The 27,411-nt window shown below is 42.8% G+C and overlaps 1 protein-coding gene across 3 annotated transcripts in view; it reads right to left on the reverse strand.

The window, feature by feature from the left end:
- Positions 1-26,941, reverse strand: part of FGF14 (fibroblast growth factor 14) — a 373,382-nt gene extending 346,441 nt beyond the window's left edge. Inside the window, exon 1 of one of the 3 annotated variants that reach the window (XM_030286858.4) lies at positions 26,278-26,941. In XM_030286858.4, the coding sequence (XP_030142718.1) occupies positions 26,278-26,485 (208 nt within the window). In that variant the 5' untranslated portion in view covers positions 26,486-26,941. The remainder of the gene's footprint in view (positions 1-26,277) is intronic. The other 2 variants (XM_002198665.7, XM_030286870.4) reach the window with 2 other exon arrangements.
- Between the last annotated feature and the right edge of the window lie 470 nt (positions 26,942-27,411).

The following is a 27,411-nucleotide window of genomic DNA, read 5'->3' on the forward strand; positions in this document are numbered from 1 at the left end:
CCTAGCACAGAGAATCAAGTCTTTAAGTTAAAAATAGTCTTCAAATCTTTGGTCTTCAAGTTAAAATTAGTGCTTCAAAACATTCACACTTTGGGAATTATAGCTCGAGCAACAAATCTCACCATTTCAGCTACAACATGTGACAACGCTCCCCTGCAACACCCAAAAAGCTTCACATAATGGGATGTTCCCTGTTAGGCAGAGACTCAGGAGGCACACCAGCTCCAGGTTGGGCGTAACGTGGGCTCCAAGCCTGGAGCTGGAGCACGGTGCCACAGACGCCGTACTGTACATCCAGCCTCCATCCCACGGACCTGGGGAATGGACTCGTCACCGTGCTGAAGGTGACACTGCCACATGGCAATAAAGCAAATCTGCTTCAGGTCCTGTGGCACATGCCCAGCCCACACATTGTTTCAGCTGCCAGTCCTCATCCCATAACTTGTGCAATTAACAGCTGTGCAAAACAAGAGTGCAATAGGCAGACAGATCAGATGTGGTATTTGTGCTTTGCACAACTGCAGGAGGCCTGACACTGTGCGCAGCAGCAAAGGAGTCACCCTAGCACTCATTACTCCAGGTCATTTAGCACCTAGCTCTCACTCATTTATTTGCAGACTGGTAAAAATCAACAAGATTTTTCATTTCAGCTAGTTGTCTAACATGTTGTACACACTTATAAATGTAAATTCAATAAGGCTCACCCTCCTTTTTCAATTCTTATGAACAGCTAATCTGAAAGCTCAACTTTTAATTACACCTCTTGACATGTCAAACCATGTACAGGTATTGTGTTCAAAGGCACCAGTGCATAATCAAGCTGTAGAGCACCATAACAACTACCTTCTGCCATAAAGCTCTACATATGCACAGGTGATGGCACATAGAATCTCATTACATCCTTCATATTTGAATTTCCCAGTCTGACCACAGAGCCAAGTGGAACCCTGTAATGAGACAAGTGAGGCCATGAAGGTCTGTCTTCCAGACATTGTTTGGCACAAACCAAACCACTGTATTGACCAAATCTCTGTACAGACTTTGCTGGCTTACATACCCATTCATCAGAACTTACTACAGGTAATAATACTGGAAAACTAAGATTTGTTCCTGTCTTGAAACAAACAAGAGCATATGTGAGACTATAACAGAAAAATGAACTACACCATATCTTTCTTCTAAATGCAATAAACTTCTGCGTAAGATTTTTAATATTAATAGACTGATATTTAGAAGTGGTAATTGGGTATTTTGTACAAGATTCAAATAAATAGGGGCCAAATTAATAAAATATAGCTTCATCTTCAGCACTTAAATATCACAGTAATGAAAAAATACTCTTTATTGCCTCCCATTTTCTTTGAAGTTGCAAATTTTATCAAATTATACAGGGCGTGTATATCTATACACGCACAAAGCTTTGCCAAGATTATAACCCACAAACAAAATTAATATTATTACGAATTTTATTTCCAAACTGTTCTTACCCCTTTCCTCACCTCAGCTTTTTCCCTCTGGGATCTGATTCCATGCAAATAGAGGGTCAAATGGGGAAATACAGAAATTCTGGGCACCCGCTACACTTTCTCCTTTGCTTTTCTTTCCCTCACTTCACCCTATGTAAAGGGGAAGGACGGGTGAGGAGATGCAGCAGGCTTCTTGGTTTGCCACATAGGTTGTCACTCCTGGGACAGCAGAAACTGGTGCAGGCTGTGCAACACCTGCCTCCACTGGAAGCATCCTGCATGCCAGTCCAAAGCCATCTTCCACTTTCCTGCACTGGCAGCCATCCCACCCTCTGCAGCCAGCACTGAAGCAGAACTGCTGAGCTGTCAGCAACTTCTCACAAGAGGCCAATTTTTACGCCGCATAATTGTAGCAAAAAAAAAAAAAAAAAAAAGAAAAAATTCATGAGAGTTGGCAACCCATGTTAAATTTGCATGCATATCTGATTAGCTGTGTCTTTAGAAAACACAGTCTTACAAAATATTGCAAAATTATTCATTTTATTTTTTTAAAGTCTGGATTGATTTCTGTCAAAATATAAAGCCTGTTTTCTTCTTCCTTCCCTCCCTCCAAGTGAGTATAATCCAATTTTCCTTTGAAACAGTAACATTTTATTTCACATTGCTTGGGAGTTATGAGCAAAAAGAGAAAAACAGTAATAGGAGTGAAAAAAGAATTTGCCAGCTTCATCTTTATTTAAGCAGCCAGAGAATGAAATAGAACACTTCCCCACTGCTAGTCCTCTTCTTCCACCCACTTCCCCAGAAAATATCTAGAAAATAAGGCTCCAAACTGGTTAATCAAAGCTTATGGAAGTCATTCTCAGGGGTAGATTTATATATCCCCTACATGCCCTTAGCCTGAGTTCAAACTACTGAGCTGATGATACAGGAAGGGAGACAGGATGTTAAAGATCTAGGTACAGATGGGAGACCTGCTCTGGCTCACCTACACAGCTGGTGTCAGAAGGCCAAAAACGTAATTGCCATCCAGGCTAGAGTGTAAGAGCTACAGTGAACTCAAACAAGATTTTCATGTTTGAAAATCTGGCTGGTTCATATTTTCTGACACTGGAAACTGGGCATTGCAGGAAAACTGAGGTAGGAGAGTTGAGGTCACATTTTCTGACCCTGGAGAAGAATTTGGTTCTGACATGCTGTTGTTTCACCTTTACCTGTGAAACAACTGAACCTTCAGCTTGAATGACAAATGCTGCATTTCAGACTATGTTTGGGGCTGCCAAATGTCCATTTCATGCGGCAGTCTCAGCTCACAGCTTGGCCCCTTTCACCCAGCAGCCACATGAGACCACCCCAACCCATCCCTTCTCCCCAGTGAAGTCAAAGTAAGAACAAACACTTTCAACATGAGAGGAAGGACCCAGTCTGCATTTTTACCTGCCAAGACAATGCCTTTCCAGCCTACCATCCCCTTCTCAAACCTGCGTCAGAGCTTTCTTCCCAGTCAAACATGAGTCAGCCCACTTGAGCCATCTTCGCAGTCACTGAGCCCTCACAACTATCATAAACTTCCAGCAAAAGACAAAACCACCTGGTTTCCAAGATCAAACCACCTGCCTTCATCTCACCTTCCCTCCACCTTCCTCAGTGCCTTCCTGGCACCCACAGCTCAAGGAGCAGACTCTCCAGCACGTGTCCCTACTGCACGGCTCTGGCACTCAGGCAAAGCTCAGTGCTCAGACAGTGAAGACAAAGAATAAAAAACAATAGGGAAGCAACACAAAACAATATACATTCATGTGTGAGGCAAAACTAAAACCTCTCTTTTCCCTTCTCCTGTGGTTCCAGAGGCATGTATTCTTTCTTCCATAAATGTACATTGTGCAAACTGCCAAATACTGCCATGAGAAAAGCTGGATCACATTGGTTACATTTTCTTTACAATAATTCAGGCAGAATTTTAAATGCTGTATTTTGCTCAAAGTGAAATATCTGAGGACTGAAGCCATTTTTTAAAAGCAGTAGTTTAAAAAAATCAGATTTAATTTCAGGACTTCCATATAATGTCCTGGGTATGTTTGTGTAACACTTCTGAAAAGACCAAGAGAGGAAAAACTAGGCTTCATTTCTGAAAGTGCACAAAGGGAGACACTGCTGTGGTTAGACTGATTTTTTTCCCAGTACTTTGATACATAGGTGCTTATGTACATTTGACAAACACTAAGCAATTAGATAATAAGCTATTAGACAGTGTCCAAAGCAGGGCCACAGTGATGGCAAAGGGTCTGGAGAAGATGCCTTACAAGGAACAGCTGAGGTCTCTTCACTTGGTCAGCCTGGAGGAGACAAGGGGAGGGGCTGGGAGGGGAGACCTGCAGTCCACAACTTCCTCAAAAAGGGAAGCAGAGGGGTAGGTACAGATCTCTTTACTCTCCTAGCCAGGGACAGGACTCAAGGAAATGGCATGAAGCTGAGTCAGGGAAAGTTTAGGTTTGATATCAGAGAGAGCTTTTTCACCCAGAGAGTGGTGGGGCACTGGAACAGGCTCCTCAGGGAAGTGGTCAGAGCATCAGCATTCAAAAGGTGTTTGGACAATGCTCTCAGGCACATGGTGTGTCCCTTGGGGATGGTGCTGTGCAGGCCCAGCAGTTGGACTCGATCCTGAAGGGTCCCTTCCAACTCAGCATATTCTATGATTCAAATAAGTCTTCCATAAACACTTCCTATTAGGGAGTAGAAAGCACAAACTAATCATTCATTCCTTGTGTCATAAATAAATCCATTTGCTTCTGCAGTGAAACAGGACCTTTCATTTTTTATTATCCTCTTATAGCTTTAAATAGCGTGGTCACCACAGTTCATTTTCTTTGTGGTGAAACTTTATGCTTTAGTTCATAAAGACAGAGCATAAAGTTCTGCCACTAAGAAAATACTGTGCCTGCTAATGTTGACAAATGAGTGATAAAGCAGGAAACAACAGAAAAATAAAGAAAATTTGGGAAGAAATTAACTATGCATATTTGTATCACTTTAAAACAGTATCTATAAATTCAAACTGCAACTGCAACTATTTCTCTTGTCAAAGCCCTCAGAGCCTCTGTAGTTAAGGAGGTGGCAGTCCTCAACCCTGAAAAGGGTTTGGACACTGAACTCCTGATAAGGAAATGGCACCTCCATTAACTACTTTCTGCATGTGGAAAGTTATCTCAGCAGTGAAAAGATGGCATCAGTTTCCATTCATCAGGAGTTTTTTAGCTCCAGATGAGCACCAGTTTCAGAAGGTCTAGACAGCTTTGGTGGTAGCCACTTGGATGTTTATGTATTGCACTCTTCAGTGTACTACGTAATAGGAAACATTATTCACTTGGCCACGGTGCAGCACAAGCACACAGAGACAGCTTGATTTCTAATCACACCTGAGCTAATAAGTCCTCCTGAGACTTATTATTCTCAGCTTGAGCTGTCTAGAAACAACTTGCCCATATTTAAAAAACTCTCAGTCAATCCTCTAAAAAAGGTCCAGTGCATCCAGATGCCTGTAAAAGCACCACAGAAAACCTCAGGCTGTGTTTCTCTAATAGACTTACTAGAATTTAGCAGCTAAAATCTCTGGCTGTGCTGTGCATGCTTCAGCCCAGGATTTTGATTGGTGAGTAAGAAGGATTTTCTCTCTGGTTGCTGCTCCTAACCCCTTTCCCAAGCTGCTTGTGAGGTACTCCCTACTGTGTGGCTCCAGAGCTCAGGCAAAGCTCCATGCTCAGGCAGTGAAGACAAAGAAAACAACCAATAGGCAAACAAGCAATTAAAGCTCTACTAAAACAAAATAACACATTTAATGGGGATTAGTTAAGAAGAAAGTTAACCACTCTACACACCTGAGGTTGCTTTATACCCAGGCTTCTTACTCCTCCCTGGTACAATGCCCTTCAAAACTACAGGATTTAATCCTGCTGAGGCAGTTGAAGCATTACAGCTTTCCAAAGTCAATTAGACCTAACATTTGAATGCTTGATTTTGCAGTTCCTTTTAATGAATTTTAATTTATTTGTTTGTTTTAATGATGTATTGACAAATATCATCAAGCAGCAACAAAATCAAGCTGAAAACAAGCACTATGCTTACATGCACCAGGTTTAACTTGCCTCATATCACTGGGAGATATTTTTTTTTTTTTCAGATATCTGAATGCCAGTGAGCAAAGTTAGTGAGCAATGAATGGTTTTAAGGTTAAGCCATTGAGAAATAAGTTTGTGTTCTTAGAAAGAGTATTATGCAAAAATGTTAAATCATTATGCTTTGCTAGTTCTTCTTTTCTTATTTCTACATAGAGGTTATTAACACTCCTTTAGTCCACAGAAATTTTTGACATAATAAATAGCACCTGCATAATAATTTATGATCAGGGATGGATACAACAAATTAAAGCAATTAATTTTTATTGGCTATATTTTCTACAGTGCAACTTAAAAAAATCTGCATGTTGCAGACTGAAATTTCTATATACTACACAGTAAACAAAGGAATACAAAGCTCCTGGTGCATGCCCTGTTCTCTCAGAGGCTTCAGCACACCACTTAATGAATGCATTTAAATAGACCTAGGTTTAAAGGGGGGTAAAAAAGTAAAACTTCTATGCATCTTATAGTTTCCATAGCACTAATTACCTTTACAATTTTTCCCCTCTCCAAAATATCAAAATGCTTGAAATTGTCAATGAATCCTGCCAAAACCTTCTACCCTTTTCTCCTTAAAATCACTACAGTTGCAAAATATTCCTGAGCTGTTTTGATTACTTCTATTCATACAAGAATAAAAAAGGCAATGCACTTGTTTCAGATATTACATTATGTGGCAGTCCTTCTAGGAAGTAAGTGCTGTTGTGACAGAAGGAAATCTCCACAGCATCACTGATGTGAAAGAAACCCTTTCACTTTTCATCAGCTGAGACACTCTCTATGGTGAGGATGTGGCTAATTTTTCTCCTGAGGCTGTTGATGTCTTGCTGCAGATCCAGCAGCTTAAACATAGGAGAATTGTCAACATTGTCCCCACATCAGATAGAGACACGTTTATGACTCCTGGGCAATTTTATTTCATATGCTCATAGAGGGAAGGTTGCAGCCAAAGGAACTGGGTCATGACTTCTTTTCTTTGTTCTCCCACTGCCATTTCAGCCATCCAGACAAGGAATGCATGTCTGCAGTGAAGATGTTTATTTACATCGTATGCCTATGCATTAGTTTTGTGCCATAACCATAGTCAAGGAACCGATCTGAAAAAAAAAAAACCAAAAACCAAAAAAAAACCCCAGAAATACTAGAAAAAGGAGTGATCCTAACTCTACAACAGGGAGGAGGTGGTTTCTTGTTTCCCCACTTTGTTGATTTCCGAAGTTGCACTCACTCAACATAAACAGCTGAAAACACCTGCCCGTCTCTCTGCCCACATTGCATGTGCTGGGTTCAAGTCATTCGGATATCAACCAAATCCATCTTTGAACAGATGCTCAGAGTGCAGTAGAACAGGTAATATTGCCTTGTGTAAATATTGTATGTTAGCAACTCCATATGAATTACAGCCCAAATTCTGAGAGATGCTAAAATCCCTCACCATTCATTTACCTGCTTAAACCCACAAGTAGGGGCCATTGGAAGTCACTAGTTAGCAAATATTTTAAACAACATCCTGTAACTTGTTATTTTAACTTCTGCAACATTTGACAGTGGTGTACATTGTCAACTGAGCAGAGGAAATGAGGGAAACAGGAAACTTTATTTGCCATTTAAGTAGAATTCATCATTACAGCACAGGGACAAATGAATGAGGAGCAGAAAGTGTCTAATAACACTTTGAAAAATACTACAAAAAATTAGGCTGAGTTGTCAACTTTAATTGCTATCCATATTAAAGGAGAGTACTGGCTTTGCAGTTGTACACCACATGCCATTAGGAATCTGTGAATTAGGTGCTTTTTTAATCAGCAGAATTGCAGCACTCCATGTGACACCAGAGATGGATTTGTTCTAACTGGAAGAATTGCAGTATTATTCTATATCCTGCAGCCCATGACTCTGCCTCCAGCCTTCTGGCTGCTGCAGAGACAGCAGAGACATGGCTTTTCCCACCTTGTCAAGAATCAACCTCCTGGACATCTCTCCATGCCCAGAATAGAAGAAATAAGTTTGTGCCAGCTCCTCTGCAGGAAGATGAGGTAGAAAATGAGCTAAGCACTACTTTGTCCTTGGCATGCCAAGTGCAGAAATAAAGCATAATCTCAGCCTTACCATATGAATAGCACAACTTGAATGAGTGCACATTATTGTACAGGGATTTTCTTCGGATGTATCTGGCACAGTCAGCATGTAATTTTTGTGCTTTTTTTTCATGACCATGGCAACACTCTGCCAAAGCAGCGGACTCAATAATAAAATCTTACCCTTTGTCACTGCATTTGGGAGAATCTGAATTTGGACTGAAAGCAGTAAGTACTGTGGGGTGCTGGGATGAAGAACAGTGACCATCTAAAACTCTATTTTAATTGTATAATGACATTTTTCTAAATCATTTTTGTCCCAGAAAAAGTATTCCAAGCAAGACAGGTTTTCAGTTTGGGTTCTAAAAGTGAAGAGATATATGACTCCCTCCACTCCTATAGGTATTGTGACCTACTTAGTTTATAAGAGAGAACAAGTCACTGATAAGACAAATGAAGAATTACCTTCCTGTTATCTCTGGAACATTTACAAAGACTGATGAAAAATAACATAGAAATTTACATAGGATCAAGGTTAGCTAGAGTAAATAGTGAGTAATTTCTAGCTTTTAAAAGACTTTGCTAAGATGAAATACTTTCCTTATCTCCTACTGAGGTATTTTCTTGTTTATGTAAGTAAAAAATCATAGGTGAAAACAGAAGTAAATTAAATAGAATAGAATAAAATTAGCACAGATACGATAATTTTTCTGTTTCCCAAGGATAAAATAACTTTATCAATCAATAATAATAATAAATAATCAATAACTGGATTAATAATTAATAATCAAATAACTGGATTAGTCACAGGAACAATTAATCTCAAAAATAGTGAATTTGTAGTTAGTATATTCATTAGCTAAAGTTTGAGACACAGACAGGCCTTGAGCCTGCTATTATTGACAATATAATATTTGAATGACTGAGCTCATCATTAAACCTCTCAACATACTGAAATGCACTGATAAAACTATACATTTGGGAAAGGCTGGTTAAGAAACTGAATGGTAATACAAACCATAAAAACAAAATAGGCAAGTGGCATCTTCTATTTTATATTCTTGCTAACTGAATAGATCCCATTCATTAAATAATCACAGGGAAATTTTCTCCCCAAGACTCATCCAAGTCAAGGGGAATGTTCACACTTATTTAAAAGACCTGAAAGTCTGAAGCTGAAAGTTCCCAAACAAATGGAAATTTTTATAACACACTTGATATTCCTTGATACACCAACTAGGCCATGAGCCTAATCCCACCATTAGCATTACACCATACCTTTAAGAACATTTTGAGATCTGTTAATAACAGAATGAGCATTTGTATAATGTATTAATCTATTTATTTCTCAGATTATCACTAGAATCTTTGAACTAAAAATTGCCTGCAAAAACCCCAAAATCTAATTGAACCAGCATCCACTGAAAAATCCTTCACGCTTTTTTGTACATGCCAAACTATGAAATATCAGGGAAGTAATATCAAAATTGTTCTCTAAAAGCTCTTTGTACAGCCATCATAAATATGACTAATTGGCTTCTGTTTAGACATTATCTTCTTAAACTTTCATTACAGAATTGCCGAAAATGAAGCAAAGTTGAGTGGACACAACTGAAATGGCTGCTGCATGATGAAAAAGACCCAAAAAAAAAAATTCTTTAGTAAGTATTAACAGTCTCATGAGCAGAGAAGAGCAGGAAAGAAGAGGAATATACAGTGAATACTCTCAGTATAGTATAGAGAAGAGAAGGGTTCTTTATAATAAAACAAAAACAAATTCTTTTTTTATCACACTTCGAAAAAGAGAACTTCCAGCAATAAGACCCAAAAATTTTGATTCTCAGCCACAAAATGTGAAGCTCCTTTGCTGAACATCTGCCTACCAGTGGATTTACAGGCTTTGTTCTTTCCTCCCTCTACTCCACTCACACAGATCCCTCTGCACACAGGCTGCATGGTACAGTGAGCAGATCTTGTGACCTCTCTAGAGAAACTTCAGGAGCCTTTTTTCCTCCCCATCTGTTATTCAAATACACCCTAATTTGTTTTGAGTGGAGCTTGCTCTCAGAAGGGCAGTATTTGCTGCAGAGTACCATAAACTCAAAGTTCAAAATCTCTTCGCTTCTAAGGAAGAGGCTTCTCCTGTGAGGAAACATCTCCATGCTGAAACTCATCAGGCGATGGGGCCACACACTGTGCTCAAAAGATGGTCACTGCCACTAAGGTGCTGAAAGCTGCCACTGGTTACTTCTTCTCAGCACTGAAGGAAAACAGGAGCAAAACCGTGAGCTCTCTTCTGGAGCACAGCAGAAGCGTCCAAGCTCTCAGGCTTCTTTAAATCCATTACAGTTTGAAATACAGGGAAACACACAGTGCTGCTGAGGCTCTGCACTACAGCAAAGGATGTGAACTGACAGGAGCTTTGTACTGTACCCACAGAAGCAGAGAGAGTGGTGAGGAAACTTTGCTACAAATCCAATCCGCAGGTGGAAAAATCCCCACTCAGTGCTGTAAAGCAGGATTTTAACTCCTTCTCTAATAAATTTGTTTGAAAGGAGGATGGGGAGACAGATGAAAGTAGAAGGAGAGGAATAAGTGGATGGACTACAGAAGAGATCACAGCACTGGCAAAAATAATTTTCCTATGCTCATGTCTCCATCTCTGGAGGTATTCAAAACCTGCCTGGACATGATTCTGTGCAATCCACTCTAAAAGACCCTGTTTTAGCAGGGGAGTTAGATGATCTCCAGAGGTCCCTTCCAATCCCAACTGTTCTGTGATTCTATGTTCTCTGTGGGCTAAGAAAAGGAAATACAGCTTAAAGCGCTGTGTAACATGATAATCTCTAATTAGGTAACTGCAAGAACAATCTGCCCAGTCATTAGCCATGGGATATTCTGACAGAAAAGGTGCCTTTTAATGGGGTTATTACAGGAAATACAGGAGCAACAGTTAATTAATTATCTTGTAGAAAGAGTGTAACAATTTGCCCAGAACAAAACAGAAAAAAAATAAGAGATTTTAAAAGTATCTGAGCAGAAGAGATTCAGCTCCATCCTCTTGCTATGAAAGCACTGGGTGTGTTGAAAGTGCAGAAACAAGTTGAGTATGCAAAGTGCCACATTTTCCAGACACTCCTACTTACTAGCACTAAGACAATGGTTAATGGAGAACTGCTCACCACTAATTTAAACAAATTCCATATAATTGGTTCCTATAAACACTCCAGAAAACAGTTTCACTACCCCAGTTGCATGTTTGAGTGTATTTGCAGTTCAAAAGGCTTAGCACACACTTGCAGAGGGTACCACATTAAGATAATGGAGTTTTTTGGCTTAACTGCCCTCCTAGGTAAATATCTATGAACTTAAAGCAAGAATTGCTATATTTTGTTTCAGTAATGGATCTTTGTGTCATAATTATTGAGTATTGCAGTTTACAGGGCAGCATTTTACATACTGGTCTTTCCATCGTTGCTTTTTCAGAAGCTCTGTATACTCACCACTATTATCTAACCTCAAAAGAATGAATATTTGTAGAACTATTCTTCAAAAAGTACAACTAAGACCTACCAATGTCACATATTTCTATACTAGACAGATCTTTCTGTGCTGAATTAAAAACAAACAAACAAACAAAACCCAAAAACCAAAACCAAGCAAACAAAAAAATTTTAAAAAATGGTAGCACTCTGTCATGGACTTAGGGTATTGTACATACCCCCTGAAGGAGAAAATATTAGTGCCATCTACCAGGGACAAGGAGACTACCAGGTGACTTGCTTGCTAATTTGTATACTGCAATGTAGGCAGTTTGAACTTTCATTCTCTGATATTCCTTTTTTTAGAAGTATTTTTCAAAAGGATTAGAACTTCCTGCCAAATCAGCCCTTCATTTAATAAATTTGCTTTGAGGTCCTTCATTGAAGACACATTAAGACTTCTGAAATTTATTTGTGTAACCTCCAGTTTGTTCTGGTTTTCGCTATTGCCTGTACCTAACTGGGCAATGACAAAACCAAGAACTTTAGGATCCTGAGAAAAAGCTCAGTTCCCTCTAGAGGAAAACCCAAGAGAACCATACCCACATGGAAGGAAATTGTTGTTCAGTCTGGCTGTTCATTTGCTGCTTGTTCTATTTCTTTTCTCTAGACCTAGACTAGTTTGTTAGCTAGATTAGTTAATGCCCTTGAGCACAGACAGGGGAAGGTATGCTTGTCCTGCAAATTAGTCACTGTAAGATAAAATGACAAGAAGATGAAGCAGACTAAAGCTGATGTCATAAGAATTATTCAAGTAATAGCAGATTAAGGACAGAACTATTTACTCTGTACAAGAAAATTTTTGTCTTCCACAGAAACAGGAACCTTTCCTTAGAAAAGCCATGGAGTGGTGGATTAGCAAGAAAGGATTTGAGCTAGCTAGATTTTAAAAATCCAAAGCAGTGTGCCAAGGCCAAAAAAACCTCTCTGGGTTTTTGTTTGTTTGTTTTTGGTTTTTGGTTGGTTGGTTGGCTTTTTTGGGGGGGGTTTGTTTTCTTTTGTTGTTTTTTTTTTGTGAGAGCAAAGATAATTGACCACCAGAAGAATGGTCCCATGTTCTGGCCATGAGAGAATTCTTCCTTTATCCTGCTGTAAAATGCATCTTTGGAAGTCTTTGATGACCTGAATATGACAGTGGAACACTGCCATGTAAAGCAAATAGCAAGAAACTTCCTAGAAGAAGGATTAGAGATGGTGCTTTCAATTAGCATGACAAAAGGGAAAAGCCCTATAGATGCAGAGACACCAAAAAACTTAATTTCTCCAGCCTAGAGGTAGGACTGAAAATAAAGTACTTTCACTCTTGAAAATAATCTCAATGCAGTTAGTTTGGCCCAAACTCTCTTAATTGCCAAGCCATATGAAAAGTCCTAGACATGCTACATTAATGTTCTACTAACAGAAGAAACTGATTCCAAGACACCTAATACACTGAGAAGTGTTTATACTGAAAGTCTTTTATTACTCTTCTAAGCCAGTGAAGACTTCACTGGCTTAGAAGACTTGACTTGACTTCTAAATTCAGGGTGTTTAGAAGAGTTTCACAAACCCCAGCTTTTTCTAACAAGCCAACAGGCTGGATACAGCCCCCCACTGTGTCTTATTTTAATGCAAAACATAATTGTGTCCCATCATAAGTACTTTTCATAACTGCTTTTATTGTAAACAATGGAAACATAAAAATCTCTATTAGATGCAACACCCTTCTTAGCCCCAGATCAATCAGTGATACTTGGGTCTTTCCAGATATTCAACTTGTAAAGGAACAGTCACCTTAAGGGGTTTTCAAGGGATTGATGAAAAAAAAGAAAAATTTACTGCTTACATTCAATCTTTTCACATTTAGCATTAAATGCAAGAGTAAATATACCCTGTGCATCCTCACAGAGAAGAATCAAAGAATTCCAAGTGCCACAAACTGATTTCCCATAAACTATTTTTAAAAAAACTCCACCCAACCAAAAATCAAATGCAAAATGCTTTATGATGTCTAAATTTCATTACTTTAAGAAAAAACACAGAAATAGTCTGGACCATATTGTCAGACTATAAGCCAAACCTTTTAAATTGACAGACTGTGACCAGATTTAGTCTGCCAACATATTTAAAGCCTCAATAATCAGAAAAAAAAATATTTATTTACTCATCTCCTCACAACTGTATAAGGGAAAAGAGCAACTGGTGGCCATGTAGGGAGAAATACATATCCTTTAAAGGAAGATCAAGATGTGTAGCAACAATTCAGGTTGATGCCTGTGTAGCTCAGGAAATAGAAAGTGGGTGTGCAGTAAAACAACAGGTTACTGAAATGACTGAAAGTGCTGACAAGTTTTGTTGCACATGCTCACACAAATGAAGGGATGATTCCAAATAAGGCCAGTGAGAAAGAAAGGAAGTACAAGACAGTGAAGCAGAAGAAAAAAGATTTTATTCAGAGACAGAGGAAATCTCCCGTCCTTCAGCTCTTCCTTACCCTAGAACTCCTTCTTGTGAAAGAGGGAAAAAACAGGAGATATGTTCCTTTCCCAAGCAAGATTGAGCTTTCCTTCCTGTCTGGTTCATCCTCCTCAGAGAGTCATTATGATTCATTCCCTGCAGACTCAGGTCTCTGCTGCTCTGCTGCCAGACTTGCTTGGAAGCAGGTATACTCTGCTCTCCTTTCTCCACCAGCTTTGTACAAGGTTAACCAAGGCCCATAGGAAGCCCCTTTCTAGGCATTCCTTCCTCAAAAGACGAACCGGGGATTCACCACTTTAGAGAAGCTTTAATAACCCCTTAGCTGGTCCAGGATGGTTTTATGCTGTTATTAGTCCAGGTACAGTTTCTCTCTGAAGCTGGGGGAACAAGTAAACCTCTACAAGCAGAGCTTACCTTAACTTTCCTTACTGGGAGTGAAAAGCTTTTTCTGATTCTCTTTGTCTGTGTTCAGATTGTTAAATTAAGAAGTGCTAGAGCCCTAGTCATCCACACTCTTCCTTAAGACCCAGGCACCACCTCAGCATGCTCTCTCCAATCCCATCTGCCAGGGAGGGTGGTAACTGTAAGTGGTGTGGACATGAGCCAGCCAGAGGCATTTGGACTTGGATCAATCCCTGGCCCTTTTAATTAAGCAATATAAATTCAGTCTTATGTTCCTGAACAACTAGGAGGAGTTTAAGGTGGGAGAATGATATCAATGCCAAACTGAAGGTGGACAGTTCTTACTCACAATTCTGATTTGCCATCTGTTGATCAGAAGAAGAGACTGGCTTTCCCTCTGAAGTTACTTGAAGATCTCCAATGTAGGCTTTTTGATGCAGATTTATGGTCATCTTCAAGGACTGAATGGCACCCAGCATTCTTACCTGTTTGACTGTGAACTTAATGAACTATTGGAAGAAAAATGCAAATTCATACTGAAACAATAGTGCCTTCTTCTATAGTTCATACTGCCCAGGACATGCTATCCTGCACAAATATTTACACAGCATAAAATCCATGGAAGTACATATTCTGCATTTTAAAAGTTGTGCTGTAAAACAGTTTGGAGGGGGATAATACATTTCCTCTCCCCAGAAGTTGCTGTGGTAACTACACAGGCTGTTTCAGTTCAGCTTGAGGGCCACCCTCATAGCCAACTCCCGTGCCATCTCTCCTGCAGGGGAGCCAGCAGTGTCAGCCCAGGCAGCTGCAGCACACGCAGGACTCCACACGCCCATGCAGGTCCAAAGCATGGAGGGCTGCCAGACAGGAGGTTCTCAGGGCATCCACCTGACAGCAGGAAGGCAGGAGGCCCTGGACACGTGGCCTAAGGTCATCCTGGAGGCCACTTTTCCAGAGCTGGGCAGTGACAGCTGGAAGACTCAGGGGAGTGTGGGAGCACCTTCATTTATAATAGCAAAGTAATGTTTACAAGGATATCTCACCTTTAGCAAGATAGCTATAAATGGAATAAATTGAGTGAAGCTAGACTCTCAAATATAAAACTCTCTCTATGTCCTTGGAAAGAAACTCTTCTAGAAATAGATGTTTTCCATGAAAAAGACCTTTAAATTTCAGCTCTATTTGCTCTTCAATTGATAAAGAGCTTCAACAGCTTCTAAATTCTTCATGCCTGTAGGACTCTATCACTAACCTGTCTAAATGACTAGAGACTCCTTTAATCCCTTCATTACTTACTTTATATTTCTTTTGTCATTCTAGTTTTTCATCTCCCTCTGAGAATAAGTGGGAGAGAGAGCATCCCACACTATTCATGTATCATCCACATAGCCCCTGATAAAAACTCTAGCTATCTAATGTACTAACATCACATTCTGGCTTACTTTTGTTCTAACTTCAGCAAGTTCCACCCCCAAATTCCTAACCTACATATATGACTACAAGGGCTTAGTATTTATCTTCTCCTCATCTTCAGTCTTAAATCTATTAGCAGGTGTTCTTTTTGGCAGCCACCCAAGACCATAGTTACTCCAGACAGCCACTGAAATCCAAGGAAAAGGAGCTCCAGAAAACATAACAAGCCCTTGTTTTGCTGTTACTCCTGATACCTTTTTAAAAAAATATTTTAACCCAGACTGCACCACGCACAGCTTACTTCTGCTTTTGTTATAAGGTCCAAAACTTCAACCTCCACTTTTATGCAATGGCAGCTGGCCACAACTGGAATAAAATTATTCTCATCCAGCATCTAACAGAAACTTAGTAACCCTATACTTAAAACTACTCACCTTTATATACTTAAGTTCAATTTTTTTCTCATTTTGCTTAAAGATATATATTTTTAATGAGAGCACCATATTTATGTAACTATCTTGAGGAACCCCTTAGAGAGTGTTTTTATCAGTGGTGTATGGAAATGGACAAAATCAAGATCCATGACGTTGAAGTGCTAAGAAAGCTGATGTCTTCAAAGACATGCTTTCACAGAAAACTTTCAGTAAGGAGAGAATGTCTTACATTCTCAGTCGCACAAAAATCACTGGATTCATCTCCACTTCAAGTCAGTAATGCTTCAGATACATAATCCCATATAAACTGCGAAGACGAATCAAAATTAGGAAAGACAGTAGAACAGAAAATCACAATTCCTCTGTTCCCACTTCTTTGGTTCAAATTTTTCCTATTTCTTAAATTTCTCCTCAAATTTCTGCATGAGTAAACTTATTTATTTTACCCAAATATGTATTACATAGGAAACTACAACAGTTTTTTTCTCCTGTATTTTCACTCTTCTACAAACATTATCTGAGTTTAAAGTCCAGTTTGAAAACAAAGTAAGATCACCTTCTAAAAATGTGGTTCTTCCATACATACACTACATAATGACTTACTTGCTCTAAAATAATCTCATACTGCTTTCAGCTACACTGTTCCATGGAAGAAACCATGCTACAAGTTTCAAAGGTAAGAGAACTCATCTATGCCATGTTTCACAACTTTGTGCATATAGCCAGAGCTCAACAGTTCAGAACACAGAGTTTAGTGACACATAGTCACTGGCTCTGTTACTAATGTCCCTGGTCAGCAGAAACCCTGGAGCATGTAGCACTGAAGGGGCATGTTACAATCCTCTCATACAATAATGTCTCTAAACCAGACTATCAAAATTGAGCTCAAAGGTTAACAAGGTGAATCAAAAGGGAGCAAGACCACAGGTTTACTCTGTCTGTACCCTGCTGAGGGTATGGATATATGGAGCAGGCCTTGCATCCACACAGGTTTCGCAGTTCTCTGGGATCTCTTCTGCTTGTGCCATGACCACAAACTTCAAGGAGATATATAGCACCTAAGTGAACAAAGCCAGGACCTGCAACCAACTCCCTACCAACACAAATAAGAAATGCTCAGCAATAATATCCAAAAAATTTCCCTGGATGCTGAGGAGTTCTGCTTTAACAGCAAAATCTCACACAAACCATTTTACCCTCAAGCAAGTATTATCCTCAAATGATCCTCAAAATAAATTAAATGGATAGCATTTGTTATTAGGTCTTCTAAATCCTCTTGCTGATTTTACTGTCTTTTCCTAATCAATCACAATTGCTTTACGACCTCCGAATTTCTTTACTTCTGCTATTGTTCTGCTATTGTGAATTAGCAGCAAGTGGGAAAACAACAATGCATACAGCTCATGCCCAATAAAAAAAAAGTCTTGTCCATCAGCCTACCCTTCATCCATCCAAAAATAAGCCTGTGCAGTTGTTCTGCTCATGGTCACTACCTAATTATTTGAAGTGGTGGAGAGGACTTAAAATGTCTGAAAGAAATACAATTAAGGGCTAATTTTCCTCAAAGACCTTATCCAAAGTAAAAAGGTGAGATGCTTCCACAAGGAGAAGGTGAAAAAACTCAAAGAGATGTGAGAGGCTATAATAGAGATGACAGAGTTTGGGATGGATCAAGGGCATATTCATAGAGATAACAAATGTCTGAGTAAAGCCAGGAGACTAGCAAATGTTGGTTATGAAACTCTGTGTAACCAGATTTTTTGAAGCAGAAAGTCTCCTTCACACAGAGACAAACACAAAAAAAGAAAAAAAAGGATTTAAAACAGCAAGTGACTAGGAAGAACTCTCTCGGGGGTGCAAAGCTTTACAAATTTTAATCCACCTGTTAGTGCTACTTTAAAATATGGATTTTAGTCAAAGAGTCCAAGCAACAAAATTGCACCTGGGTTTTAGACATTCTAAAGGCAGTTCACATTTGCGATCTTTGGTTGATCTCCTTGTGAGATAATCTGCCTATATCACATTTAGGTTCAGTTTCTCAGGAACTATTAGTTGTCTGGGTTTGACTTGCAATTTCCAGGTCAAAGAAAATCAGAACTGTAAAGTGGCTCTTTATGTTATAAGTACTGCAAATTAATAGGGACTATTATTTATTTAATCCTCATTAAGATATTCCTGATAGGTTACTCTATAAGATACTACTATATTAATGATTTAACTGATTTTTTAAGCATTACCCTGAGCTATAATTTTTCCACATCTTTTTTTTTTTTTTTTTTTTTTTTAATGTATTTTCCACTATGTTTTGCACTGGCAGTTCCTCTTCCACTCATTCATCATCAATAAATGTACCTATATAGCAAAGAGTGATATGTGTCGAAACCACTGAGCAATTGTAGTGCTCTATAGTACACTTCTTTAATGAGAAGCATGAACTGGGAACTGTTTAATCTGCACATTTTGTTTGACTGTAGAGGGACATGCTCAGAAATACATTTACTGAAAGAGTAACAAGTCGAGCAAACTTTCCTTCTTTAAATTAGATTTTAGTCTCAAACTTCATTAAAGGGCAATGAAATTCCTGTATATTTCCTTTGCTAGCACTGGTGAGAAGCAAGAGATTTATATATAAACAGGAGTCTGCTTTTATACACAAGCCATCTCTTCTGTTCAAACCATTCAACAATGCTACGAAATTCTAGTTTTCAGTCACACTAGAGCTTAATTCTTTAAAAACGTCTTTAAGATAGTAATATTCCACTTGTTCCCTCAAGAGAAAGGGCATTGTGAAAACATGCCCTTTTCAGGAGATACTTCCTTATCCCTTAGGTCTAGAAAATCCATAGAAATTAACTTCTTTTAGCTGGACAAAAGCAGCACATGCAAAGGATGTGTCAGCTGCTGCCTTATTTTTGTCCTCCTAAGCCAAAGATATCCTATACCCTCAGCAAAGACAAGTTATACTGCATAGGAACCACAATGATAGAAATGTCCAGGATTTCAGGACAGCTCAAGGAAGAAAAAGGCACCATGAAAGAAGTGCTCTTCACCTGAAAAGCCCTCCATAATCAGTAATCACAAATATGGCGCAGAAATAGCAATGTTACCCTCTGTTTTTCAACAGAACAACCAAGGAGTACCCACAGAAAATGCAACCCCCCCCACATCCTTTCCACACAGCACGTGGTTATGTAGAGCTCACTGCCATGCAAAGTTTTTTGATGCCCAAAATAGAAATGCTGTTTGATAACTGAAGTTGAGTAGCTCTTTCAGAAGCTACTACACACAGTGACCTGAATACAAGCTCCAACTTCACAGTCCAGTGACAGCTGAAAACTGAGAGGACAGACGAGGGGAAGGATCAAACCCAAAGATTTGCCCATGTCTTGCATTTTTTCTTACACCACCTAATGCCCAGAGATGGAGACAGGACAAGATCAACAACTAAGGCACAAATCCTGCACATTCTGTATCCTCACTATGTTCTTATCTTTAAAGATGACAAAGCCATATACAAAAAACCATGGATGACACAATAAATTTCAGTGAAAAGTGAAGTATATTGTTCTCTCAGTTCACAAAATACAGGCCTTTTGGGAATCCTTATAGAACCATGTTTTCACAGAGGATTACAGTTTATTTGTATCACTGTCCTGAAGCAAAAGCCAAAAAATTCCAGTGGAATTAAAATGTTTAACATTAACTTGATTCTACTTTCTAACAGGACCAGGTTCATTTTAGTGCCACAAAAAGATTAGGTAATTTCCAAGACAGTGCCTACTGTATGCAAGTGCTAAACCTGTTCAGTGCAATTCCTCATGCTGTTTTCGGTTAAAAGACAAATAAGCAGGTGACAGAGTGAAAAGAAAAAACACAAATATTAAAATTAGACTATCAATTTCTGCCAGCAACTATGTGCTACCTATTGTTATTTGACCCACACAACCATTCAATATTAACTAAAAAACTATTAAAATGTTGATTATGTTCACCCCAGTATGGTACCTAAATTAGTCATTGAATTTTACTGCAGAACGTGCTATTAATCTGGCTTGTGCATTGAATGTTACTACAGATATTATTATTCTGACTTCTCGATGCAGTTTCATCAGCAACTGTTTACTTTCCTTGCTACTCTTTAACATGAATGCTTCTAACATATGCTACAAATACACCAAACCTGCATTCCATGTATCCATTAAATACTTTTCACTTAATGATTTTTGAGGTTTTGGCCTCAAAAAGTTCTTCTTCAGAGTCAGTATGCTCCTGTTTTGGATAACAGCTTTGCTAATTATTCACACACTATTTTTCTTTGCTGCAGAGTATTTTAAAAAGAATACATCACTTACATTTTTCTTGCTATGTGATCAGTCCATCATGGTGCCAAACACCATCAGTTCCCTTCGGAATTATTATTTTCAGTACTCCTGCATGGATCTATTCTAAGGATCCACTTCAAGAACACAATAAATATATTTTTTTTATAGCCAGTCTGAAGATGAATATACTGTTTTAAGCACTTTATTATATGGTGGCCAATGAAAATATTTTCTTCCAGGCTGTGACAATAGAAGCACACTGTGCAAGAAGTTCACTCCTGAACTAAACTGGGGTGCTGTCTGACAAAGTTTATTCCCAAGTAAACTGTTCTGCCACTCTATGCACATATAAACTCTTTCTGTACAGTGGCAAGTAGCTCTTGGATATATTAGTTGTACATCAAGCCACATGCTACATCTCCTCAATTTTTTATCACAACAGAGGTTGTAAAGTTTTATGATTGCTCAATGTTTTGTTACTCAGTGAGTTGTTCAGTAAACTAGTAATTTATCTTTGAAAAGCTATCCTTCACTGAAATGTGAAAAACAAACAAAAAGACCAACAGCACACTTGTGCAATGTTCAGACATTGCCTGCAACTTCTAACAAGCAGGAAGGGAAGGCATAGGTAAGTATTAGTGTGTCCAAAATCACAAAAGCCATCTAAACCAGAACTAAGTATAGAAACAAACCACTGCTCCCCAAGCAACAAGATCTTCCTTGACTGAGTGAAACATGCTCCAGCAGGACTCACTGTTTAGAGGCACGTTTGGCAAACATCTGTAAATACTCAGTTTAATCTGCACAAAACTGCTTCATTTATCCATTTGCAACCAAACTCAAAGGATTTTATCCTAAATGTTGACTGTTCCTGTGAAAATCTCAGTAGTGACCCCACCAGCTGCAAAATGCACCCTCAGAGTCAGTGTAAGGGCCCAATTCCCATTTCTTTAGATTTATGAAGTCCTCTTGAAAAACTGGTTTCCAATTTCAAGCAACTCTCTCATCTCCAGATTATATTTTTACAGGCATTTATTGGACAGAAAATCTTTACAAAGGGACAAATTTTGAACACCTATATCACTCCTTTTTTAGATTTGAAGTCAATAGGAATTTTAGCTAAAATTAATTTACTTAATATAATCCAACAAGGTTAAGTAGAATAAACATCAAGCACAAATGAAAAATGTATACACACAAATATTTAAACCAATGATATCTGTAAATACATTTTTTTGTATTTTCCTTAAGCCTAAGTCATCCTTTTTATATTTGAATTCATTTATAAATGGCCTGTCATTAGCAGACATTGAACTAGGTGCAAACATTTTATTACAGTAGGGAGACGCATGAGCAGGCATAAATTTCACCCCTTAATGAGTAGAGTATGCAATTTAATTTGATCAAGAATAATTAAATTTGTATAAATTCAGGAAATGTATTCCAGAGAGGACAAAACTTCAATAGGTGCAATACATGTAAATAGGCAGTTTTACATTGAGCAAGAGAAACAGACCATGCCTCAATTCCCACTACAGGAATTATGGTATTTAAGCAGTCAAAGCTGCTTTTCGGACCTACATGGAAGAAACTTCAAGGACCTGATCCCACAACTCTTACTGTCTTTGTCTTTTGGTAGGATGTTTGCTTTCTGTGAGTAATGAAAGAGGTGAGGAGGCCAAATTTTTTCAGAATTCAGATAAAGACACATACCTACTATATATTTTATGGGCAGGACACAAGCTGCCATTTCAAACAGATCCTCACATGGCTGTGCTTAGAAACTTTTACAAAATTATTAGCAACCAGGAAATACCAGGCAAGCTATTTTATGGAGTAGGAAATTAACATGGAACTATGCAAAGATTCCAGTTCAGCTGCAACCTGGATTTCAGACTTACTGCTTTTAAAACAGGTTTTGTATTTGAAATTGATGTGAGATTGATACTAATTTTCTAAATTAAATCCTCCATCAGTAATGTATTTATAGTAATGTCAATTGCCATCTACTCTCCTGTCAACATCCCTGACTGTGCTGGAGATGCTTCTCCTTGGAAGTGAATGGAGAGGAAACCTGATCCATCCTCTGTCTGTTGGGTTGCCACCAGGAGTGAAACATGATAGCAATTCCCGCCATGGGGGCATCTAGTACTCCAGCCAACACAGCTCCCGTGGGCACCCAAACAGTTGTCATTAGGTAAAAAAAATCTATTCACTTGCTGGACTTGCTTCAAAAAGCAACCAGAGATAATCTCCTTTCCCACTTCTCCTTAGGCCCCAAATTCTCCCCAAGACTTTGCCATTCCCTAGCTGAAAATACCCAGTTTGGAGGCTGGGGATGGTGGTGGGAAAGCCAGGACGACAGTATCTTATTATAACAAGCCTTAGTTTGGAACTTATGGTTTGGAGCAGTTTTTAACTATTTGTGAGAAAAAGTCCCTTTGGTCTTGCACTTTTTAAAGTCCTCTCTGTGTGTATGACAAGCAGGAAGGGCAGAGTTAGACACAAATAATTGCAAAGGCAAGTGAGGCCCAGGGAACCTGACACAAGGCAAACATTTTCATGAGAGACAGGATGCTGCAGATATGAGGGGCTTCATTGATTGTAGCACCAATAAACTGAGGAACGTTCAAAAATATTCAGTAGCTGAAAACACAGCCACACCTATTGATTCCCAAAGTTTTTCTCTTCATGAAGAAATGTGAAGAGGTAAATAATTGCAGCAAACGCAGCTCCTCTATCGAGGAGATCAAATCTGAAACCAAGGGGTTTCAGCCAACCATAAAACCAAAGCCTCCTGATGCAACCCTGCCAGAGATTACACACAGGCCTTCGGACTCCCCATCCCTCCCTGCCGCACTTGCCCGCTGTCTCTGGAGCTCCGACCAGCGCCGGTTACCGGTGCCGGTGGGCCGAAGCCCCCGGGGACGGCAGGGGAGCCCGGGAGGGGGTCTGCACATGGAGGGGGGGCTGCAGCTAGCGGTGGGGAGGAAACGCAAGGCAGAGAACATTTGGAAAGAAGCCACCCAGTCCCGTTTCTGAAAATAGACCAGCTCTCGAAAGGACCAAAAAAAAAAAAAAAAAAAAAAAAAAAAAAGTACAGCAGGCCGAAAATAGCTAAATAAACTGCAATTACAGTCAGCAGTCAGCGTTAGTTGCCTAACCTGCTGGATTTTCTGCACGGTTGGATCAGCGGCAGATGCTCGCTCATTTGATGACTTTTGAGACTGAAAAGCCCAGCGGCTCCCGAAAAGTTTAGCGGGCAAAGGGGGCCGGGGGCGGTAGCGGCGCCCCGTGCCGCAGAGGGATGGGGGTCTGCGAGCTGCCGCAGAGGGGGAGCCCCACGGCCCGGGGGCACCCGGCGAGGACGGGCATCGCAGCACCGGCTCCCTGCGCTCCCGCGGGCGACCCCAGCCTGAGTGGAGATGATCTGCCGTCAGAGCAACAGCGCCCGTGACCGAGCTACCAGCTAATCCGGCCAAGCGGATTATTAGCCTCCTCAGACAGAGAGCCGCAGTTCGGCGCTCCCGGAGCGGAGTGCCAGGACGGGCCGTGCGGATCGGCCGGGCTCGGCGTCCCGGCTGCTCTGACGGGATCAAGTCGGAACAGAGCAGAGCAGAGCAGCGCAGCGCAGCGCAGACTTGGGGCGGGCAGCGAGACCGCGGACCTGGCCAGAGCAGTAGCACCCGCCAGGGCCCCACTCCGCGCACCTAGCCCGCTCCCACCCCCCGCCCACCTCGCCCACCTCGCTGGCTTAGACGTGCTCCCCCCACTCCTTCAGAGGAGGGGGTCAGCCCCCCTCGGGCCAGCGCAGGGGGCGGCAGGGGTGGTGCGGGGGGTGGTGCCGCTCCTGCCAGCCAAATCCACTCGTCCCATGCAGAGGGAGTAGGTAAGTGCGGCAAAGTCCCCGGGGAGGTGGAAAGCTGTGCCGCGGTTGCCTGGCGCTCCGGGGGACACAACTCGGCTACAGGGACCGATGTCTTGACAGCCTGCCATCCGCAAGGAAAGGACACGAATCTTTAGGGGTGGACCAGAGTGTGCGTGTGCAGGGGCATACATCTCACCCCCCGGTATGCAAACTGAAAGGCCTAGAAACCACCAGCCCTCTTCCTCCCCCTGCCACCCCCCTCCAAATCCCCTCCTCAGGAGCATCGCCTCTTGCCCAGGGCACCACGGCGCTGGAGCCGGCCAACCCCGGGGGCTGGGGAGCGACGGCAGCGGGCAGGGCAGAGGGCCACGCCGCCGCTCTGCTCTCTCCCCGCGGTCTCCCCGCTCTCTCACCCACGGCCCCTGCGTGGGTGGCCCGGGCGGGCGGAGAGGGGCATCCCCAGAGGCTGCGAGAAGGTGGTCGGCCGTCCTGACCCTGTCTGGCCCATCCCGCCCGGGGGGGCACACGGCTAGGAAGTGGCCCCTGGCTGGCTGCAGTACTAAGGGACGAGTGAAGCGAAGGGCACTTTGCGGGAGGCTGAGCGCAGCCTCCGGCGGGGCATTTCAGCCTCTTTGGTATGCTAAGTGGCTGCTTTTCACTGCTGCGGCAGCGGCGGGGGGGAAAGGGGCGAGACGAGCTGGCAAACGGAAGCCGGGGGCGGGGAAGGGTAAATCCGCCGAGGTGCCCACCTCGACTCTGCACCGGACCTGGGCTGAGCAAAGCAGCAGCCGGCAGCCTGGCTGCCTTTAAGGAGAGGGGTGCGAGCTGCCAGGGCTGCTGCTTGTTGATGTTGGGGTGTCAGGCAACGAGAGCCTATGATCTACTACACTGCAGTGCCAGCGTCAGGAGCCTCCTGCTCGGGAGCTGCCACTGCAGGGCAGCCGGCACACACACGCCAGCGCGCACACACGGCATCCCTCCCCTCGCAGCCCGGGCTCCGGCGGCTCTCGCCTCCCCAGGCACGCAAGTGCTTGCAGACAACCTGCCGGCCGGGCTGAGCGAGCAAAGCGGCGTGGGGGACCAGAGGCCGGCGGGAAGGGCCGGTATTTCCCTACAAAAGCTCCCGGCTCCCACGCCCGCCGAGCATCCCTTCTCGCCCACCTTGCTCGCCAAGCCGGGGGCTTGGCCGCACGGATGCCCCGAGCAAGAGGGATGCAACAGCAGCAGCGTGACCCCCAGGGACCAGGCGGCCCAGAGCACCTGCATTTGCATTTCTTATGTAATGTACTGCAAGTTTCCCCCTCGGAGCCGGGCTGAACCGAAGCGCATGATCCCGGCTGCCAGACAGACATAGAGACGGACGCAGAGACATCAGTGTGTGGCACAGAGGGGTCATCCCGGCAGCGAGAGGCGGAGGAGCGGCACAGCCAACCCGGCGGTGCTGCTGCTGCCACTCGGTATAGCTGGCCGAGTTGCCGTCTGGGCACAAGCCCCAAGAAAGTGTCCATCCCCTATCCTCACCACCTTCCACCCTCCTGGCCTTGAGTGCCGAGGGTGTGTGATAACGGGGAGCCCCCAGGCCGCGGGAGGGGGTGTCTGGCTTGACTTTAGAAAGCCGAGCGAGGCGGTGGGTGGGTGTGTATGCGTGTGGGGTGACATACTGCAAGCTATTCAGAAAGTGCTGTGCAGGACCCGAGCCCCGGCACACTCATCCACCGCAAGCAGGGCCGGCTAACACCAGCACAGGAGAGCCAGTCTCCTCTTCCCAAAACTGACTGGGGGGCTCCCGCAGTCGGGAGTGGGGGGCTCCACCGCCTTCCCCACAAGAAGGGTACTGGTGTAAAAGTTTCCTCCTTGGAAATAGCACATAGGAACTAGGAGATGCCGGCTGGGCGAGGGTCGCCTTTGATTTTATTTTTTTACCCCTTTTCGGTGGTGACAGGGGCTGAAGCTAATACAAACCGCTCCTTGCTTATTCATAAACGTATGCACATGCATGTCCGTGCTGGCCTCGATATATCCCCCCTTCTCCCCTCAGCAGGACTGCAGATCTACCTCGGCGAGCAACAGACAGGGTAGCATTAAAGAAAAACAACGCATTGCAATGGATTGCTTACCAGTTGGGTTCTTGTTTTTCTTAAGACTCTTGCCACAAAGACACTGCAGCATATGCGATCCTTTGCTGAAAATGTTCCAAAGAAACCACATTGATTTGGGCGAAAAGCAATCCAGCAGCTTATACACCCTGAGAAAGAAGAGATCCTTGTGGTTGCATAATAATAAATTGAGATCAGTTCTCCTGAAGAGGGGCACCAGTTTTATCATAGAAAAAGCGATTATATTCCGATCTTCTCCCAGTTTTTTTTCCTCACGTGGTATATTTCTTTGAGACTTTTCAACGGATGCTTTTTTTTCAGCCAGGCTGAACGGTTGTTCCCCCTAGACCAACAGTGGATTATAACCAAAAGCGTGGAGAGCAAATATAAGGAATCCCTTTTTTCAGCGTGAAGCCAAACGAAAAGTAAGGTAGTGAAATCCCAGCCGAGGCCAAAACCTCATCGGAGACACCGGCAAAACGCGGAAGAAGGATCCCCAGAGAGAAAACCATAGCCTGGTACTTGACTGCTAGGAGGATGGGTGGATCTGCAGAACAAAAGCCACGGCAGGATCCATCCTACTGAACGACTGCCATTGTGCAGCCCCGCGGCGGGAGAGCGCACCGCCAGCACCCGGCGAAGCCCGGCTGAGGCGCAGAGACCGCTGCCGGCCGCGGGCGCGGACCCCGCCCGCAGCCCCCGCCGATGCCCCGCAGCCCCCGCCGCCGCCCCGCGACGCCGCCCGCCCTCGCCCGCGCGGGCCGCTCGCCTCCGGCCCCGGTGCCGCTGCGCCCGCTCCGCCGCGCAGGAGGCAGCACCCCCGCCCCGCGCCGCCCGCCGCAGCCTCGGCGCCCAGTCGCCGGCGGGCGCCGGGGGAGGAGGAGCCGCCGAGCCCCGCCGGCCCCGATCGCCGTCACGTAGCCACGTGCGGCCCGGCCCGGCCCGGCACCGCCCGCGGGCAGCACGGGTGGGCTGCCCCGGGGCTGGCCGCCGGGCGCGTACCCCTGCCCCCTCGCCCGAAGTGCCCTGGCCCCTGAAATCTGCCCCTCCCCCGAGTGTGGCTTGTGCCCGTCTCGGCCGTGCCGTGGTCTCAACGGTCAGGAATGACCAACGCAGTCGCGAACTGGATAAATCAGCCCGAGAGGGGTGTTTCTT

Source organism: Taeniopygia guttata, chromosome 1 (genome assembly GCF_048771995.1).
Source record: "Taeniopygia guttata chromosome 1, bTaeGut7.mat, whole genome shotgun sequence".
Classification (NCBI taxonomy): Eukaryota; Metazoa; Chordata; class Aves; order Passeriformes; family Estrildidae; genus Taeniopygia; species Taeniopygia guttata.